The sequence below is a fragment of the Capra hircus genome, chromosome 28 (assembly GCF_001704415.2).
Source record: "Capra hircus breed San Clemente chromosome 28, ASM170441v1, whole genome shotgun sequence".
Classification (NCBI taxonomy): Eukaryota; Metazoa; Chordata; class Mammalia; order Artiodactyla; family Bovidae; genus Capra; species Capra hircus.
The window spans coordinates 37,150,545-37,171,038 of NC_030835.1; the positions used below are offsets into that span (position 1 = coordinate 37,150,545).

The 20,494-nt window shown below is 42.3% G+C and overlaps 1 protein-coding gene across 3 annotated transcripts in view; it reads left to right on the top strand.

The window, feature by feature from the left end:
- The window catches only part of B3GALNT2 (beta-1,3-N-acetylgalactosaminyltransferase 2), a 62,246-nt gene that overhangs the window by 31,200 nt on the left and 10,552 nt on the right, over window positions 1-20,494 (top strand). The window contains exons 5-7 of one of the 3 annotated variants that reach the window (XM_018042268.1): window positions 35-130; window positions 17,020-17,130; window positions 19,708-19,786. In XM_018042268.1, coding sequence (XP_017897757.1) covers window positions 35-130; window positions 17,020-17,130; window positions 19,708-19,786 — 286 coding nt within the window. The remainder of the gene's footprint in view (window positions 1-34; window positions 131-17,019; window positions 17,131-19,707; window positions 19,787-20,494) is intronic. The other 2 variants (XM_018042270.1, XM_018042269.1) reach the window with 2 other exon arrangements.

The following is a 20,494-nucleotide window of genomic DNA, read 5'->3' on the forward strand; positions in this document are numbered from 1 at the left end:
ATTTCTTCTTGTCTTTTCCCCACCCAATCTGTAGGAGGCCCTCTTCATTGCTCGCTTCAGTCCTCCGAGCTGTGGTGTGCAGGTGAACAAGCTGTGGTACAAGCCTGTGGAGCAATTCATCTTACCCGAGGTACTACAACAAAGAGACCCTGGTCTTGATGTGGGCCATTCTCGCCCTGGAGGTGTGCTTCCGGGGGCAGGCATTTGATATTCTCCTGCCAGGACAGCTCTCCAGAGTGACAGATGACACCACAGCAGGGGTGTACTAAGCTATAGCCCTCTGCACTCCTCCCACCAGAGAGCGTCATGGTGCCCCAAAGGTTCCCAGCCATACTTTGAAAAGCATTGCCTGTTACCATGGTTTCTTCAGTGGAGTAGAGCACTGCATGAGTAGGTGTGGTTGTTAGAAAGACACTGTTACTGTTTGAGTACGTCAGATAGTTGCTTATCTAAACAGCAAGGAGGTGGAGGGAAGTGCGGACAGGCTAATGCCAAAGAGGTGGGTCACGTTCCAAGATAAATTAAACTTCTCCAGGTTGTGGAAGATGTTTGAAACCTTGCTGCCAAGGGCCTCATCAGCCCTGGAGCTGTGGTTGTATCACATCGTGTGTCACACAGTTAGACATGAACAGCCATTACCTGTCAGTCTCCCCCTTTCCAAGGCGATTCCAGCCTGTCTGAGTACCTTTCTGAGCAGGGTGTTTTGGACCCGCTGTGCAGGGCTCAGTTTGCCAGTCCTCTCTGGCAGACACCATCAGTCGACTTTGGCGTTCACCCAGGGACACCAAAGCTGAGTTAAGATGTGGAAGCTGGATCATTGACCAGCCCTGCTGGCTAACCAGGAAGCCTCTTCCTGCCACTGGTCACTTGGGTGATGTTCACACTTGGGCAACAACAAAGTCACACATTTTATCATGTGCTGTGGATCTTTGGAGCTGAGTACAGGTAGTCAGCTGTGTATGTTAATTCCATGACGGTGAAAGCAAGCCCCTTTATTTCACCTATATGTGAACTTCTGTTGAAAAACGTGTAAAGAAGAACAAAACTGAAACAGAAAAAATTTCCAAGTTCTCGGTGTTACAAAAAAGACTGTAGTGAGCATCTTTACACTCTCTTTGGGGTACCCAACTGGTTGTTTTCTTAGGATGAATTATGGGTTCAAATTTCTACATATTTTTCAGGCATATGATTTTTTTTTTTTTTTTGGAGAATAGTTTAGCAGTTTATATCCATTTGAATAATCATTGGCATTATATGAGTGTACCTGTTTGTGTCCTTTTTAAATTTCATGTATGGACTTTTTTCCTAGTTAAAGGAAGTATGCACCATCAAAGTTATCTCTTAATGAAGAATAGTGGTTCAGCTAAGAAGGATTGGCCAAGTGTTGGATCTCAGTTTTTGTTTTTCTAAGACATTTTTCATTTTCACCAGTAGCTTACTTTTTTAATTTTAAAAGATACTTGTTTATTTGTCTGCGCCGGGTCTCAGCTGCAGCGCAGGGGGTCCCCGTTGCGTCGTGCGAGGTCTTGCAGTGCGGGGCGGGGACTCTCGTTGTGGTGTGGGCCTCAGTAGCTGCAGTGCACAGGCTTAGTTGCTCTGCAGCATATAAGATCATAGCTCCCTGACCAGGGAGCAAACCCACATCACTTGCCTTGGAAGTACGGACCTAAACCACTGGACCACCAGGGAAATCCTGGATTTCAGTGTTTGCAGGAAGTCATTCTTTGGTTTGTTAACTGATTTACTCAGAAAATATTTTTTGAGCACTTAGTATATGCCAAGCACTGGGTCTACTTGAGTACCTAGTACAACAGTCCCTACCCACAAAGCAGCTTATGTACTAGAGAGAGCTGCTGTCGTTTAGTTGCTCAGTTGTGTCCAACTCTCTGGCCACCCCATGGACTGTAGCCTGCCAGGCTCCTCTGTCTGTGTGATTTCGCAGGCAGGAATACTGGAGTGGGTGGCCGTTTCCTTCTCTAGGAGATCTTCCTGACCCAGGGGTTGAACCTGGCTCTCCCCATCAGCAGGTGGCGGCTTTACCGCTGAGCCGCTGAGCCGCTGAGCCGGCTAGTGAGGACAGAAGAGCTGACATTGATGTGCTTACCCTGCTGTGTCCCAGACACAGCTGTAAGCAGACTTCCTACACTGGCTTGTTGGTGAGGTCTTCTAGGATTGAAGCAAGTCATCGATGAGAGTCCTTTTCTACTCAGAGCCAGTGTGGGCAAAACCTCGCTCAGACCTTGTGTGATTCCCAAGGCAGAGGACAGTGATTCTGTGGGGACCAGGAGTGCTAGCACGTGCTAGGTGCTGGCCAGAAAGGTCTGGAACCTGCTGGGAGGTTGATTTTTACAATTGACTCACGAGGATTAGCAGGAGTAGGAAAGGAAAAACTGCCACACCGGGAAGTGAGTAAGTCTGAGGGTACAGTTGGGTGCAGGTGTGTGATTGGGCGCCTGTGGGTGAGCTTGAGTCCCTGCTCTGCCGCTCAGCGGCTCTGTGACCCGGCATTAACTTCTTCCCCTCCCTGTGTCTGTTCCCACCTCTGTAAGGTAGACCCAGTTCAGAGGATTGTTCTAGCGTGTAAAGGATTTCACGGGGCTTCCCAGGTGATGGGGTGGTAAAGAGTCCACCTGCCAATGCAGGAGACACACGAGACAATCCCTGGGTTGGGAAGATCCCCTGGAGTAGGGAATAAGTACCCCCTCCAGTGTTCTTGCCTGGAGAATTCCATGGACAGGGGAGCCTGGCGGGCTGCAGTCCATGGAGTCGCAAAGTGTCAGACACGATTCAGCACACTCACACTCATCACGCTCAAGTGATTTCGTAGATGTAGAGCGTTGAGAACGTGCTGCCACGTGGTGAGTGTCCAGCAGATCAGCGTGTGCTGTCCTGTAACTGCTGGTTCTCATGTGGATTTGCGGCTCTTGTTCTTCGAGAGCAGGGTCTCTTCTCCCAGGGCACCCTTAGCAAACGTCTGGAGTTGCTTTTAGTTGCTGCAGCCAGGTGTGGACCCTGCCTGCCTCCTGTGGCAGAAGCCAGGGATGCTGCCCAACACCCTGCAATATACGGGACGGTCCCCACAGCACAACATTACCTGGCCCCAGATGTCGGTGGTGCCTGGGTTGAGAAACTCGAAGAGGAGGGAGTCCCGGGAGGAATGAAATAAGCTTTAATATTAACTTCAGGCTAATCGCAATAATGCATCTACTCCATTATCTTGGTCACCTCATAGAAAGAATTACAGTTTGATTAATTAGTTAGTCCATATTATACTTTCCCTTAGAATGTCTTTGTCCTTAGGAAATCTGTGCTGAAGCCAAGGTGAAATGTATTTTACTTTCAAGTGATTCAGCAACAAAGAACAGCAGAAGAGTAGGCAGAGATAAAGCACGTGGGGCCAGGGACTTCCCGGGTGGTTCAGTGGTTAAAACTCTGCGCTTCTGCTGAAGGAGGGCAGGTTTGATCCTGGGAGACTAAGATCCCAGTGCCATGCGGCATGGCCAAAAAGTTAAATAAAAAAGCGCACGTGCAGCTAAACATTGCCAGTTGTTGAGTCTAGAGGATTTTGTGTTAATCTGAACTTTTCTATGGGTTTGAAGTTTTTCAGAAAAAGAATCTAGATTGGGGTGAAGGGCTGCCTTCCTCGCCTGTGTTCAGGTTGGTATATATGGTAGAAGGTACTCGTGATGGGAAGGACTCAGTCAAATCAGGCAGTGGCCATTTCAGTTATTAAGATGTTCACTAGCTAATGCCTTGTGCTGTTTTTTTTTTAATTGAGATTTTACTTTATTTATTCTTATTTTATTTTTTGGCTGTGCTGTATGGCACACGAGATCTTAGTTCCTCAGCCAGGGATTGAACCTGAGCCCCCTACAGTGGGAGCACAAAGTCTTTAGCACTGGACTGCTAGGGAAATCCCAACCTTGTGATCTTTATTTCCGCTGAAGCTTTAAGCTAAATTCGCTTTTGATTTTTCATTACATCCGAGTAATCTAGTTTTCTTTTTATAAATGTGCACTTATTTAATAGTGTCTACATCTGAGGGAGTAGGATTGTGGATGAATTTTATTTTATTCTATATATCTGTTTTTTAAATGTCCTGAAATAAAGATTAGCCTTATTGAAAGAAAAAACTTTAAAATACTTTCCTTTTACACAAAATCCTGGTTTTGTTGAAAGCTTGTTTAATTTCACGTATATATTCATTTTTGCTGCATCAAGCCCTCATTGGACTTACTTGCACAGAAAACAGTGATAGTGATGAATGGGTTTGCCTACATATCATCAGGAGAGAATAACCAAAGAAAAACAGATCGTTGATCCCAGTTGCAAGGGAGAAGTAGACAATTTTTCATCATCATATTCTCTCTAAACTTCACAGTCTGCTGGAGTAACATGTCAGCAGTGTGGCTTGTCAGCTAATAAGCAGGGTTCTTGCAGTATTTTCATTGTGTGACTCACTAAAGCAGAAATCTCAGTGAGGGGTGGGGTCACACATTTAAATAGACTGCTGTGTGTTTCTCTTAAAATAGTTCTCTAATTTCATATTTCTTTTAGTAGTGCACCTGAACCGGAAACTAATTTCAATAAAAAGACTGTTCATTAAACCCAAGTCACTAGAGACAGTATTGTCAGTATCATGGGTACCTACATACTTATTTTTTATGGAAGTTAAAATTCTTCAGCAGTAGTTGTCTCTGCAGGCCATAAGAAATTGTTAATGGTTACAGGCGCGAAAATACAGTGTATGTTTAAGCTACTCTATTGGTTTGCATGATGAGTTAGAAATAGGACACAGAAGAGGGACCACATGGGTTGCAGATGGCTCAGTTACGTTACAGGTGAGAGGACTTACAAGAGCTCTTTTTTCCAATCTGCACTGTGCTGTTCTTTCCTACCTTTTACTTTTGTAATTATGGTTTTATTTTCAGAAGCAATTACATATTTGATGTCTGCTTTCAAGGGGTGCTTGTTTTGGGTCATGCTGTGCAGCATGTGGGATCTGAGTTTCCTGACCAAGGGTTGAACCCAGGCCCCCTGCATTGGGAGCAGATTCTTAACCACTGGATCCCAAGTCCAGAATTCTCCCTACCTTTTACTTTAATTTCTTGATCTTAGCAGGGAACTGTCATAAACAAGGTGTTAGGCATCTGCAGAGATTCCTAGCTTAGTGATTGCTTTGTGTCAGAGGGTAGGAAGAAGGCATTTGAGGGAAGTGGGGAAGAGAAATGTATCAGTGACTTGGAGCAGGTCCAGGAGAGGTGGAGAAGGGAGAGCTCTTCCCCTCCCTCACAACAAAACAACTGGCAGGTTCTGTAAGTTGAGTGAACGAACCAGGATCACTTTTTGAGCCAATGAGTGTTTATGGTAACTACTCAATTTAGTTAACATTATTATTTTTTTTCTAATTTTTTTTTTCTAATATTTTTTCATTTGGCTGCCCCAGGTCTTAGTTGCAGCATCAGGATCTTTCATTGTGGCATGCAAACTCTTAGTTTGGGCCTGCGGGATCTAATTCTGTGGTCAAGGGTTTATCCTGGGCCCCGCTGCATTGGGAGCGCCGAGCCATAGCCACTGAACCACCAGGGAAGCCCCTGCTCAATATTACAGATCTTCTATTGGGACCCAGTCAAGGAATATGGAGTTGGTGCCGGGCAGGAGAAATAGCAGTCAGGTGCCAAGTGTCAGTTGAATGGACTGGACAAGAGAATTACTTGCTTTGTCATATTTGCCAGATTTCTGTTTTCAAGGTGAAGCTTTTTTGGGTTACCATAGCTTTTTACTTATATGGCTCATTTGGAACTATCACGAAGATTCCTGGTGACCTAACTGCTACCTACAGGGGAGACTTTGAGTCGTTACCTGAGTTAACTACAGTTTTCTCTTAGCTTATGTTGGGTTGGGCCAAAAAGTTTGTTGGGTTTTTCCATAACATCTTTTGGGAAAACCAGAATGAACGCATTGGCCAACGCAATATGATATACATCTTCTGGTTCTGCTTAATCTGACGCAGTCCTTCTTCCGTATTCCTCTTTTGTTTTCCTCTTCAACATTAATCATTAAGAGCTGATACCCAGCCTTTTGTTTATTGTATTCATTCTTCTAGGCAGTTTCATCCATTACCACCTGTTTGTTACTGGCTCTTCCGTCTGTCTGCAGCCCACATTTCTTACAAACTCTGTATGCACTTTAGCTGAACGCCTCCACTTGGAAGGTCCCCTGGGTGTTCTAGTGGTGATAGCATCTCCATCCTCCCATTCTCACCTCCTGTATTTTCAGTCCTGGGGCATAGTATCTCCTTTTTTTTCAGGTCTCCAAACCAGAATCATGGAATTTACCCACAGCTCTCATATCCAAGCATTCACTAAGCCTTGTCAATTCTTTCTCCTAAACATATTTGGTTTTGCCCACTTTCTTCAATTTAAGTCTGAATTTGGCAATGAGGAGTTCATGATCTGAGCCACAGTCAACTCCCAGTCTTGTTTTTGCTGACTGTATAGAGCTTCTCCATCTTTGGCTGCAAAGAATATAACCAATCTGATTTCAGTGTTGGCCATCTGGTGATGTCCATGTGTAGAGTCTTCTCTAGTGTTGTTGGAAGAGGGTGTTTGTTATGGCAAGTGTGTTCTGTTGGCAAAACTCTGTTAGCCTTTGCCCTGCTTCATTCTATACTCCAAGGCCAAATTTGCCTGTTACTCCAGGTATTTCTTGACTTCCTACTTTTGCATTCTAGTCCCCTATAATGAAAAGGACATCATTTTGGGGGTGTTAGTTCTAAAAGTTCTTATAGGTCTTCATAGAAACGTTCTATAAAGAAAGCTGAGCACAGAAGAATTGATGCTTTTGAACTGTGGTGTTGGAGAAGACTCTTGAGCGTCCCTTGGACTGCAAGGAGATCCAGCCAGTCCATCCTAAAGGAGATCAGTCCTGGGTGTTCATTGGAAGGACTGATGCTGAAGCTGAAACTCCAATACTTTGGCCACCTGATGTGAAGAGCTGACTCATTGGAAAAGACCCTGATGCTGGGAAAGATCGAAGGTGGGAGGAGAAGGGGTCGACAGAGGATGAGATGGTTGTATGGCATCACCAACTCAAGGGACGTGAGTTTGGGTAAACTCCAGGAGTTGGTGAGGACAGGGAGGCCTGGCATGCTGTGGTTCATGGGGTCGCAAAGAGTCAGACCTGACTGAGCGACTGAACTGAACTGAAACATATTTGGTATCAGTCCTTCCAAATTTTATCACTGTTAAAGTTTTAGAAGAGCGTGATATATTCCAAGGGGAAGAGGTGGTTGTTTCCAGGAGAAAGACTTATGATTAACCAAAAGCAGCCTCATATAGTCAAGAGTCTAGGACTTAGCTTTCAGGTCCTGTCGTTGACCTTGTAGAGTGTATAAACCAGAGTGTCTGTTGATTCATGTTTAATGGGTGTTAGCACATTAAAGTGGTTTGAATGCTTAAGGCCACTAGCTGGTGACCTCCTTCCTGGTACGTCAAGGCACCTAAAAAACAATCTGAACTGTTAGTTTTGGAGTTGAATTTGATTACAGCAGCAGGAGGTGAGTGTTTCTGAGAACTTTCTTGTTCAGGTGGGATGTGACCAGAAGACTTCATATCTTCCAGTTATTGTATCTTTCTCCCCTTAGACATTGCTGCAGTGCCAGAATTCTCTCTGAAACCAGCTTTCCTTTAGTGTTATAAGGTATTGATTTTACTAAATAAGCTTCAACCTTAGAGCTCTTCCCAGTTACTGGAACATTTTTTTCTTTACTATAAGGATTTAATTAGTTCAACTCAGAGGGCAGTCTCTTTAAATTTATTTATTTTTTAATCAAGATATAACTGACTTTCATTTTATTAGTTTATATAATATAATGACTCAATATTTATATATGTTACAAAAAGATCAGTGCAAGTCTAGTTAATATCCATCACCAGACACAGTTATAAACTTTTCTTGTGAGGAGAATTTTTAAGATCTGCCTTGGTGTTTAGCCACTAAGTCATGTCCAACTCTGTGACCCCATGGACTGTAGCCCCCCAGGCTCCCCTGTCCATGGGATTTCAAGGGCAAGAATCTGTCGTAGCAACTTCTAAATATGCAGTACAGTATTATTAACTGTGGTCGCTGTGCTGTTCATTGCATCCCGAGACTTCTCTTTTCTTAACTGGAAGTTTGCACCTTCTGATCACCTTCGCCCGTTTTAGCTACCTCCTACCCCCCACCTCTAGCAACCACCCATATATTCTCTGTATGAGTTTCGGTTGTTTTTGTTTGTTTAAGATAAATGAAATAGTATTTGTCTTTTTCTGTCTGACTTATTTCACTTAGCATAATGCCCTTGGGATTTATCCCTGTTGTTGCAAATGACAAGACTTATTCTTTTTTATGGCTGAATGATATTCCATTGTATACAAATACCTTATCTTCTTTATCCATTCATCCCTTGATAGACACTTAGGTTGCCTACATGTCTTAGCTGTTATAAATAAAGCTGCAGTGAACACGAGGGCATATGCGTCTTTTCGAGTTAGTATTTTCATTTCTTTTGAATAGATACCCAGAAGTGGAATTGTTGGATCATATAATAGTTCAAACCTTTTTGCACAATGGTGGCACCAATTTACATCCCCACCTACAGTACCCAACACTTGTTATTTTTTGTCTTTTTGATACTAGCCATTCTAACATGTATGAGGTTATATTTTACTGTGATTCTGATTTGCATTTCCCTTATGATTTGGTAATGTTGAGCACCTTTTCATCTACCTGTTGGCCATTTGAATGTCTTCTTTGGAAAAATGTCAGATAACTCTGCCCTTTCTTTAATTTGGATTCTTTGGGGATTTGCCTACTGAGGTGTGTGGGTTCTTGTGTATTTTATGATTTGCCGATACTTTGTCTCATTTGGTAGGTTGTCTTTTCATTTTGTTGATGGTTTCCTTTGCTGTCTAGAGCTGTTGAGTTGGATGCAGTCCTACTTGTTTGTTTATGCCTTTGCTTTGGTGTCAAATTCAAAAAATCATGCCTAAGGCCAGTGGCAAGTATCTTACTGCCTATGTTTTCTTATAGGAGTTTCATGGTGTCGGGTCTTAGGTTCAAGTGTTTAATGCTTTTAGAGTTGATTTTTGTGTACAGCATGAGTTAGTGGTCTAGTTTTCCCAATGTCATTCCTTTTGGCAGTTCCCAAGCTCAGAGTGGTTAAGACTCCACGCTCCCATTGCAGGGAGCACCGTTTCCATCCCCTGTCAGGAAACAGAGCGTGCATGCTGCACGGCGCGACCTAAAGAAAGACTGTCCTAGCCACTGGGAGTTGGGGAGCTGGCTCTTATCAGACACCTTAACGTGCTGCTGACTTGACTTTGGACTTTCCACCCTCCAGAACTGTGAGAAATAAATGTTTGTTCAGTTCAGTCACTCAGTTGTGTTTGACTCTTTGCAACCCATTGGACTGCAGCATGCCAGGCCTCCCTGTCCTTCCGCCCAGAGTTTACTCAAACTCGTGTCCATTGAGTCAGTGATGGCATCCCACCATCTCATCCTCTGTCATCCCCTTCTCCTCCCACCTTCAATCTTTCCTAACATCAGGGTCTTTTCAATTGAGTCAGTTCCTCACATCAGGTGACCCAGAGTATTGAAGTTTCAGCTTCAGCATCAGTCCTTCCAGTGAACACTCAGGACCGATCTCCTTTAGGATGGACTGGTTGGATCTCCTTGCAGTCCAAGGGACTCTCAAGAGTCTTCTCCAACACCACAGTTCAAAAGCATCAATTCTTCGGTGCTCAGCTTTCTTTATAGTCCAACTCTCACATTCATACACGACCACTGGAAAGACCATAGCCTTGACTAGACAGACATTTGTTGACAAAGTAATGTCTCTGCTTTTCAATATGCTTAAGTTGGTCATAACTTTCTTTATAAGTAGTAAGCATCTTTTAGTTTCATGGCTGCAGTCACCATCTGCAGTGATTCTGGAGCCCCCAAAATTAAAGTCTCTCACTATTTCCATTGTTTCCCCATCTATTTGCCATGAAGTGATGGGACCGGATGCCATGATCTTAGTTTTCTGAATGTTGAGCTTTAAGTCAGCTTTTTCACTCTCCTCTTTCACTTTCATCAAGAGGCTCTTTATGTCTTCTTCACTTTCTGCTATAAAGGTGGTGTCATCTGCATATATGAGGTTACTGATATTCTCCTGGCAGTCTTGATTCCAGCTTGTGCTTCTTCCATACCAGTGTTTGTTATTTAACCAAATAAAAAAAGAAAAGACTGTCATTTTCCCATTGTATATCTTAGTCCCTTCATTGTGAATTAAGTGACTATGTATGTGGAGGTTTATTTCTGAGGTCTGTTCTGTTCGATTGAGCTATGTGTCTGTTTTTAATGCCAGTACTATACTGTTTTGATTTCTATAGCTTTGTAATATAGTTTTGATTACTATAGCTTTGAAATCAGGAAGCATGATGCCTCCAGTTTTGTTCTTCTTTCTCTAGATTGCTTTGGCTATTCAAGATCTTTCATGAGTCCTTACAAACTTTAGGATTGTTTGTTCTATTTCTGTGAGAAATGCTATTGGGATTTTGATAGGGATTGCACTGACGACTGAAGCGACTTAGCAGCAGCCGTAGCAGCAATGAACAGTATCGACATTTTAACATTTTTAATTCTTCCAATCAATGATCATGGACTATCTTCACATTTATTTGTGAGTTCATCAGTTTCTCAGCAGTCTTAATTCCTAAGATAGGTATTTGCTTATTCTCACCTGAATTTTTCAAATAACTTGGTTACCACTCTCCCTACCAGCCTCTACTCTGTCGCCTGAGATTGGAGTGACCTTTCTACAACTGCAGTATGATTGTGTCACTCTTGCACTTATAGCCATCTGTGCTTCCCACTGCCTTCGGTAAGAACAGACTCTGCTGTAGCGGACAGAGCTGACCTCAGCCTCTCTTTTGCTCTTTCCTCGGCCTTGTGCTTTAGCAGTAGCGCACTACTTAACATTTTTCTGAGTGTCTAGTGCTGTTTCAAGTCTCCCCTTTCATTTGTTATTTTATCTGCCTCCTTCCTGTTTTTCTGGACTCAAACTCCTTTAAGCTCAGCTCTCCTAGTCGTCGAAGTTCTGTCTGACCTCCCCAAACAGTGACTTTCCTTTGTCACTGTGTGTGTTATGGCATATATGCTCACTTAAAGATGTGGCTACTTCTTTTTTTCTTTTAATCTTCAAGGACATGGCCCACAGCCTGGTACATAGTAGACATTCAAAAGTTTAAATAATGGCTCATGTCTGAAAGAAGATTGACCTCAAATTTAGGTTTATATACGTGTTTAGTTACAAAAAAAGTTTTCCTGATTATAAAAATATGAAAATGTTTGAAAGTAATACTTGTTCACTGTTGAAAACTGGACAAAAATATAGAAGAGTTAGAAGAATATGATGTCACCCATCTGTTGTGCAGCATAGTTGGTGTATTGCTTCAGTCTTTTGTTTTTTTAACTGCACAGGGTCTTAGTTGTGGCCCCTGGGCTCTAGAGCATGCGGGCTCCCGCAGCTGCCGTGTGCAGGCTTAGTTGCTCCGTGGCATGTGGGATCTTAGTTCCCCAAGTAGAGATCAAACACGCATCCCCTGCTTTGGAAGGCAGATTCTCAACCAGTGGGCCGCCAGGGAAGTCCCTTCCTAGTCTTTTAAGAATGCTTCTGTGTACATCATCTATTTGTGAGAACATTTCCTTGTTTTTACAGAAAGGATCGAGGTTAATGAACATCAAGTTTAATAAAGAGCTAAGGTCTCCCAGGGGAAGTGTAGAAGTGAGCAGGAGCTATTTGTAACATGAGGAAATGGGATCCTTTAAAAAGGCAATGCATTATGTAGTATATGCTTTATCACTGATCCTCAAACAGCCCTTTTACATAGGCCTCATCTTCTCTGCTGTAAAGGCTGGGAAATGATGGCACAGGTTATGTCTGCAGAGTCTGCTCTGAGGAGCCCTAGGGCTCTGCAACGCACACCAGGAGTTTCACAGATAATGAAATTTAAGGATACATTTGCAAAATATAAAATGACACACTGCCCAAGGAATCCAGATTCCTTCAACGTTCTTATCTTTTGTGGTAGAGAAGTTTTTTTGTCTTTTTTTTAAAAAAGCTTGCAAATCATTGCCCTAGCTTATGGGACAAGTTCAGTTCTGTCTAGTTCCCTTATAATGCCGGTTGAATGAAACATTACTGTAAAGTACTTTATCTTTTAATGTTAATACATAAAATGTTTTTAGGATGCTAAAACTGTATCCCTTATGTCCTGTTGTATACCAGAATTCTACATGCTTTTGAGTTCAGTGTCATTCAGCTACTTGAGTAACGCCTGGTATCAGGCATTCTAGATGCTGGTTGATAAGACAAGATCACCGCTGTTCTGCTGCTTGCAGTCTAGTGGGAGGAGCAGTTAGATGGGCAGTAGAAAAATAAATATCAGGAGTGGTGAGTGGGTTTTAGAAAATAAGACAGGCTGGGGCCTTCCCTGATGGTCCAATAGCTGAGACTGGACCACAGTCGTAATGCAGGGGCCTGGGTTCATCCCTGGTCAGGGAACTAGATCCCACATGCTGCAGCTAAGGGTCCACGAGCCGCAACTAATACCCGGTGCAGCCAGATAAATAAATACTAAGAAAAGAAGGCAGGCTGATGTGATAGAAGTCGGGAGTTGGCTGCCTTCTGTTCAGCCTCTAGAGAAAGCCTTCCTGAGACTACCGTGGAGCTGAGACCTGGGCAGCACTGAGGAGCCAGCCATGCACAGATGCTAAAAACAGGAACTGGAGAAAGATTAGAAGATACTAGAATTCAAAAGAGGGACAGGAGCATAACTTCTTAAGTTCCAATTTTAATACTAATAATTACTAAGGAAAAGTTTGTCTGATTTGACAAGGTAAAAGTTATGGATTAAAAAAAAAAAAACCTGGGAATCCCCTGGCGGTCCAGCGGTAAGGACTCGGCGTTCTCACTGTGGTGGCCCAGGTTCAACCCCTGGTTGGGGAACTGAGATCCCACAAGCCTTGTGGCATGGCCAAAGAAAGACAAAACAAAGAAACCTGCAATATGAAGTGGCAAACAATTCTGGACAAATAGTATATAAAATATTACCGGATTAAGGTAATTTATTACAAGCTCATACAGACTAATAAGAAATATATAAAACTCAGTGGTTAAATGGTAAAGAAGCATGACCAGGCACTTCCCAGAAGAGACGATGTAGTTGATAGACATCATTAAAAATCAGAAGGAACAGGGATTTCCCTGGCGGTCCAGTGGTTAAAACTTCATGCTTCCATTGCAGGCGGTTGCAGGTTCGATCCCTGGTCAGGGAACTAGACCCCACATGCCACGTGGCACCCCTCCCCAAAATCAAAAGAAATATCCATTAAAAAATCATTTCGTTAAATCTACTAAATTAGCTTAAACTTATCTTCTTTAACTAATATACCATACTGGGAAAAGGCGAGTGAAACTAGGCATTCTTATAAATTGCTAATGACAGGCAATTTGGCAGTGTGTGCTGAAATGCATATAAAATATCTGTTACTGTCCTAGTAATTTCATCTCTTTAATTGGAGAATAATTACTTTACAGTATTGTGATTGTTTCTGCCTTTCATCACCGTGAATCAGCCATAGGTGCACACATCTCCTCCCTCTTAAAACCCATCCCACACGTCCAGTTGTCACAGGGCACCAGCTTTGGGTTCCCTGTGTCATACAGAAAATTGGGGATTTATTAAAAAAAAAAACAGATTTATTGGGGAAAATAAACATTTACACCAGAACATGCCTCACATTGCTTTAGTAGGTATTTGATAAGGTCCAAATGTTCCCTTGGTATCTCTGATTTTCTTGAAGAGATCTCTAGTTTTTCCCATTCTGTTGTTTTCCCCTATTCATTTGCATTGATTGCTGAGGAACGCTTTCTTATCTCTCCTTGCTATTCTTTGGAACTCTGCATTCAGATGCTTATATCTTTCCTTTGTCCTTTGCTTTTTGCTTCTCTTCTTTTCACAGCTATTTGTAAGGCCTTCCCAGACAGCCATTTTGCTTTTTTGCATTTCTTTTCCATGGGGATGGTCTTGATCCCTGTCTCCTGTACAGTGTCATAAACCTCCATCCATAGTTCATCAGGCACTCTATCTATCAGATCTAGTCCCTTAAATCTATATCTCACTTCCACTGTATAATCATAAGGGATTTGATTTAGGTCATACCTGAATAGTCTAGTGGTTTTCCCTACTTTCTTCAATTTAAGTCTGAATTTGGCAGTAAGGAGTTCATGATCTGAGTCACAGTCAGCTCCCGGTCTTATTTTTGCTGACTGTATAGAGCTTCTCCATCTTTGGCTGCAAAGAATATAATCAATTTGATTTCGGTGTTGACCATCTGGTGATGTCCATGCGTAGAGTCTTCTCTTGTGTTGTTGGAAGAGGGCGTTTGCTATGACCAGTGTGTTCTCTTGGCCAAACTCTATTAGTCTTTGCCCTGCTTCATTCGACATTCCAAGGCCAAATTTGCCTGTTACCCCAGGTGTTTCTTGACTTCCTACTTTTGCATTCCAGTCCCCTATATGAAAAGGACATCTTTTTGGGGTGTTAGTTTTAAAAGTTCTTGTAGGTCTTCATAGAACTGTTCAACTTCAGCTTCTTCAGCGTTATTGGTTGAGGCATAGACTTGGATTACTGTGATTTTGAATAGTTTGCCTTGGAAATGAACAGAGATCATTCTGCCGTTTTTGAGATTGCATCCAAGTACTGCATTTTGGACTCTTTTGTTGACCATGATGGCTACTCCATTTCTTTTAAGGGATTCCTGCCCACAGGAGTAGATATAATGGTCATCTGAGTTTAACTCACCCATTTCAGTCCATTTTAGTTCTCTGATTCCTAGAATGTTGACGTTCACTCTTGCTGTCTCCTATAGAGACCTCTTCAAGAAAATTAGAGATACCAAGGGAACATTTCATGCAAAGATGGGCTCAATAAAGGACAGAAATGGTATGGACCTAACAAAAGTAGAAGATATTAAGAAGAGGTGGCAAGAATACACACAAGAACTGTACAAAAAAGACAGACCAAGATAATCACGATGGGGTGATCACTCACCTAGAGCCAGACATCCTGGCATGTGAAGTCAAGCGGGCCTTAGAAAGCATCACTATGAACAAAGCTAGTGGAGGTGATGGAATTCCATTTGAGCTATTTCAAATCCTAAAAGATGATGCTGGGCAAGTGTTGCACTCAATATGCCAGCAAATTTGGAAAACTCAGCAGTGGCCACAGCACTGGAAAAGGTTAGTTTTCATTCCAGTCCCAAAGAAAGGCAATGCCAAAGAATGCTCAAACTACCACACAATTGCACTCATCTCACATGCTAGTAAAGTAATGCTCAAAATTCTCCAAGCCAGGCTTCAGCAATACGTGAACTGTGAACTTCCAGATTTCAAGCTGGTTTTAGAAAAGGCAGAGGAACCAGAGATCAAATTGCCAACATCCGCTGGATCATGGAAAAAGCAAGAGAGTTCCAGAAAAACATCAATTTCTGCTTTATTGACTATGCCAAAGCCTTTGACTATGTGGATCACAATAAACTGTGGGAAATTCTGAAAGAGATGGGAATACCAGACCACCTGACCTGCCTCTTGAGAAACCTATATGCAGGTCAGGAAGCAACAGTTAGAACTGGACATGGAACAACCGACTGGTTCCAAATAGAAAAAGGAGTACGTCAAGGCTGTCTATTTTCACCCTGCTTATTTAACTTCTATGCAGAGTACATCATGAGAAACACTGGGCTGGAAGAAGCACAAGCTGGAATCAAGATTGCTGGGAGAAATATCAATCACCTCAGATATGCAGATGAAACCACCCTTATGGTAGAAAGTGAAGAGGAACTCAAAAGCCTCTTGATGAAAGTGAAAGAGGAGAGTGAAAAAGTTGGCTTAAAGCTCAACATTCAGAAAACGAAGATCATGGCATCTGGTCCCATCACTTCATGAGAAATGAATAGGGAAACAGTGTCAGACTTTATTTTGGGGGCTCCAAAATCACTGCAGATGGTGATTGCAGCCATGAAATTAAAAGACCCTTACTCCTTGAAAAGAAAGTTATGACCAACCTAGATAGCATATTCAAAAGCAGAGACATTACTTTGCCAACAAAGGTCCGTCTAGTCAAGGCTGTGGTTTTTCCAGTGGTCATGTATGGATGTGAGAGCTGGACTGTGAAGAAAGCTGAGTGCCGAAGAATTCATGTTTTTGAACTGTGGTGTTGGAAAAGACTCTTGAGAGTCCCTTGGATTGCAAGGAGATCCAACCAGTCCATTCTAAAGGAGATCAGTCCTGGGTGTTCTTTGGAAGGAATGATGCTAAAGCTGAAACTCCAGTACTTTGGCCACCTCATGCGAAGAGTTGACTCATTGGAAAGGACTCTGATGCTGGGAGGGATTGGGGGCAGGAGGAGAAGGGGACGACAGAGGATGAGATGGCTGATGGCATCACCAACTCTATGGACGTGAGTTTGAGTGAACTCCAGGAGTTGGTGATGGACAGGGAGGCCTGGGGTACTGCAATTCATGGGGTCGCAAAGAGTCGAACACGACTGAGCAACTGAACTGAACTGAAATGTATGCCAGTAGGGAGATGTCGGAGTGACTCAGGATGCATTCACTCTGTGGCATTGGTACAAGCCCTTGAAAAAGAGCAGTCATAGCAGCTGAAGTCAGAGAAGGAAATGCCTTTGATGCGGTGGGAAATGAGAGAACTGCAGCATGTTAAACTGTCAGAAAGAGGTCTTTGAAAGTGTTGATTTAGATGTGCATAAAAAGACTGCAAGATATACACTAAATGTTACTATTGGTGTGTTAGCGTGCCCAACAAGTTTTAACTGATGTGTCTTAGAAAAATAAACCTTTCTCTAGAAACTTACTGAAGACCGAAATGACAGCAATAAAGAAACTGACTCTGTGTTCATTTTTCTACAAAAGAGCTTTGAAGGTACAATCGTGTGGGAGAGCCAAGACCTCCAAGGCCTCGTGTCAAGGAATCTCCACAAAGTGACAGTCAACGATGGAGGAGGAGTTCTCAGAGTCGTCGCCGTAAGCCCTTCCTGTTTTATTTTAGGTTGTTTAGCATACCTTAGCATTTTTTACAATCTTAAAATGTTTTCAAGTTTACTTTTACACCAACTCCTATGGAACAATGAATCTTAGGTTTTAGAATGTATGTAATAGAAAGTGTTGTTGAGTCGCCATAGTAAAAGATGAAAAACTCAAATGTTCTATGATTTTATAGCTTCAACCTTCGTAGACAGTTTGCCTTAAGATTAGTGCATTTTAGGAAGTTTGTTTTATTTCTCGTTAGTTTTTAGGTTAACATCTTTCTAAGTTCACTTACTCAGTAGTAGAGTATTCACAGTCTCACTTAACAGTATGATGTCAGTTACAATACTATAGATAAAAGTATTAGAAAGTAAGACTGAATATTCACTGTCATTTATATTGCTGGTCTTTGTGGTTTTTTTCATTTGCCAAATTTTCTTAAAAGTTAAAACAGGTAGATTTCTCAGAGTAAGTGTAGGGTGATAAAAAGATGTAAGCACACTTAAAATGATGAACTTTAAATAAATAAGTAATCGTGTGGTATGATCATAGAATTGTTCTCCTTGAATTCTGGCCTAATGATTAGGAAAGCACTTGGCGTTTAAGTTCACGGGGTTAGTACATTTCATTAAATATTAACCTGATTCACATAAATGACTCCTTGAATTTGAAATGAAAATCATGAGGTTTGTTATTACACATTCAGAAAGCATTTATTGCATACTCGTTGTGAGGCAAGCACCTTCTTGGGAGACCCATAAGTGTCCCCCAGGGGGATTCACAGTCCAGTGAGGGAGACAGGCCTTAGACAGACAGAGCCGCACATTCAGGTGTAGTTACAGCTTTAGCCTTGTAGGCCATGTTCAGGATTTCATCCTTGATTATGAAAAGTCCTTTACTTAATATAGTGTTTTATGGATTTGTAGGGTTTTTCCTTATTTTCAAAGCAAGTGCCTTGAATTTCTTGCCTCCTTTTCTGTGTGTGAAACTTATATATGCAAAACATGACAGAATTCTGTACTTTTCAGTTGATTGCACAGAACTCAGTTTACTTCTGAGATTTGGGCTAGATTTAAGGTAAAGATTCACATGATCTGCTTTGGGAATGAGTATGGTTGTGGAGGGCTGTGAAAGCTCAGTCATGACCAACACTTGTGATCCATGGACTATATCCTGCCAGGCTCCTCTATCGTGGAATTCTCCAGGCAAGAATACTGGAGTGGGTACCCATTCCCTTCTCCAGGGGATCTTCTCGACACGGGATTCACCCTGGGTTGCCTGCACTGCAGGCAGGTTCTTTACCATCTGAGCCACCAGGAGGCCTTGTGGAGGGCTAACGGTAGCTTAAACACTCAGCTAACTGGAAAAAAAAAAAAGAAAAAACTGATTGCTTAGGAGCCTATTCTAAGGAACCCATGTGCAAATAAAGGTTTTCATCATAAATGCAGAGCTGGAAGTTTTCCTAAGCCTTGCTCCCTTGCCAGCAAGTAATAACCTCAGGAAATTTTCAAAGGCAAAATAAAAGCCAAGATGTGACATTTTAGACAGAAGTTAATAAAGTACTGTCAAGTTCTAAACAAGCCAAAACAGTATAGTGTGTGCAGTTTTAAAAAAGAAGAAAAAACCAACTCTCCCCCACCCCCCGAAAAAAAGTGTGCAGTCTTTTGTGGAATGACAAAGTTTGAAGCAGTAGCATTCACCTCTAGGAATTCTTTCCACATTCAGCTATAAATCATATTCTGAATTAAATGGTGATTTACCTCAGTCACTCCAGAACACTTGTGTCTCCACTGGGCTTAACACATTAGTTTGTACAGTAGAGGTCTGCTAGAAGGATCTATTCACAAAAGGACTAGGCAGGCAGTAAGGCCTCTTGATTGGGTGAGTATGTATAAAAAATGCTGTAAAGCTGCTGACGAATGAGTCTGATCTAGCCTGCAGCAGCTGGTAGACATGTTAAGTTGGGGTGTAATACCCAAGGTGAAGCCCCTCACTTCAAGCAAGGGCCTTGGGTAACCTGTGAGGTGAAAAGAGGCATATGTCTAAAAACAGCAGCTCCTCCAAAGCCGAGAGGTAGACAGGACTGTTGTTGGCTGTTGGCACAATAATCTCTGGGCACCTTCAACATCATTAGTCAGCAGGGCTCCTCTGGTTCAGCTGTTGGCTTAGAGGGCTTGTCACTGTATGGTAACAGACACTTTAAAAATGTGCCTTGTGTGTTTGAACTCATGGGCATTCTCCAAGTACATGATTGTAATTTTATTTTTAAGTGTGGGTGTTTGAGGATGTAAAATAACATTGGTTTTGGTAATAATGTTGGTAGCAAGTTCAAGAATATGGGATTCTGTGTAAGCTGGAATTCTGAACACCAGTCTCGAGATTATTGGGTATACCTATCTTGGACATTGTAATAATTAACAATAGCAAAAGTAGAATGCTGATATCCTGATAGCATCTTAGATGGATTCATGCACCATGGAGTCACATTATAAATTTTGCAAAATCCATTTTCAAGCATACGGAATGTATTTTTAGTCATGAAGCATCAAGCACTTCTATTCTCGTTTCTTTCAGACTGGGGAGGGTGCCCTGCCTCATGAATTCATGGAAGGTGTGGAGGGAGTTGCCGGTGGTTTTATTTATGCTATTCAGGGTAAGTCAGGTGGTTGAAAGTTGAAAAGCATATTGAATCTCACCTACTTCATCTTCATACTTTAGTCATGAAAGGTAATCTTTTTTTCTAGTTATTAAAAATAGTTTTTATTGACAAATAATTCACATACCATATAGCTTATCCTTTTCAAGTGTTTGATTCCAGACTTTTTAGTATATCCTGGATTCTGCTATCATCTCCACTAATTCCAGACCATTTCTATCACCCTCAAAATGAAGTCGCTGTGTTTGTCTTCGGTGATGCTTCTGGAAATACCCATATTTGTGAACTTCTGAGATTCTGCATCAGTGACCCCTAAGAACAGCTATTGAAGATGATGTTGGTGGTGGTCACTTGTCCTGAGCATCACTTACGGAACAAAGGCCCGATGGTGGTCCTGTCTGATTTCTCAGAGCTGTGAGGATCAGGGATTCCTATGAGAGAATTTGAACCCAGCTCCCCTGAAGTCACCCTGAGGTGAAGCAGAGTCCATATTCTGAGAGGCAGTTCTTCAGGGGGACTCCTTTAATGTGCAGGACTGAGGATGGGACAGAACCCTCTATTTGAGGCCACTTTATGTAGTTTGAAGATGGGAATGGGCTGTGGTGCCTTATTTTTCCTCTGGCATCTTTATTTATACAGGGTTCCCTCATAGTATTTACATCACCCCTAAGGGAAAGTCAGAATAGGTACATAGGTTTTGCCCAC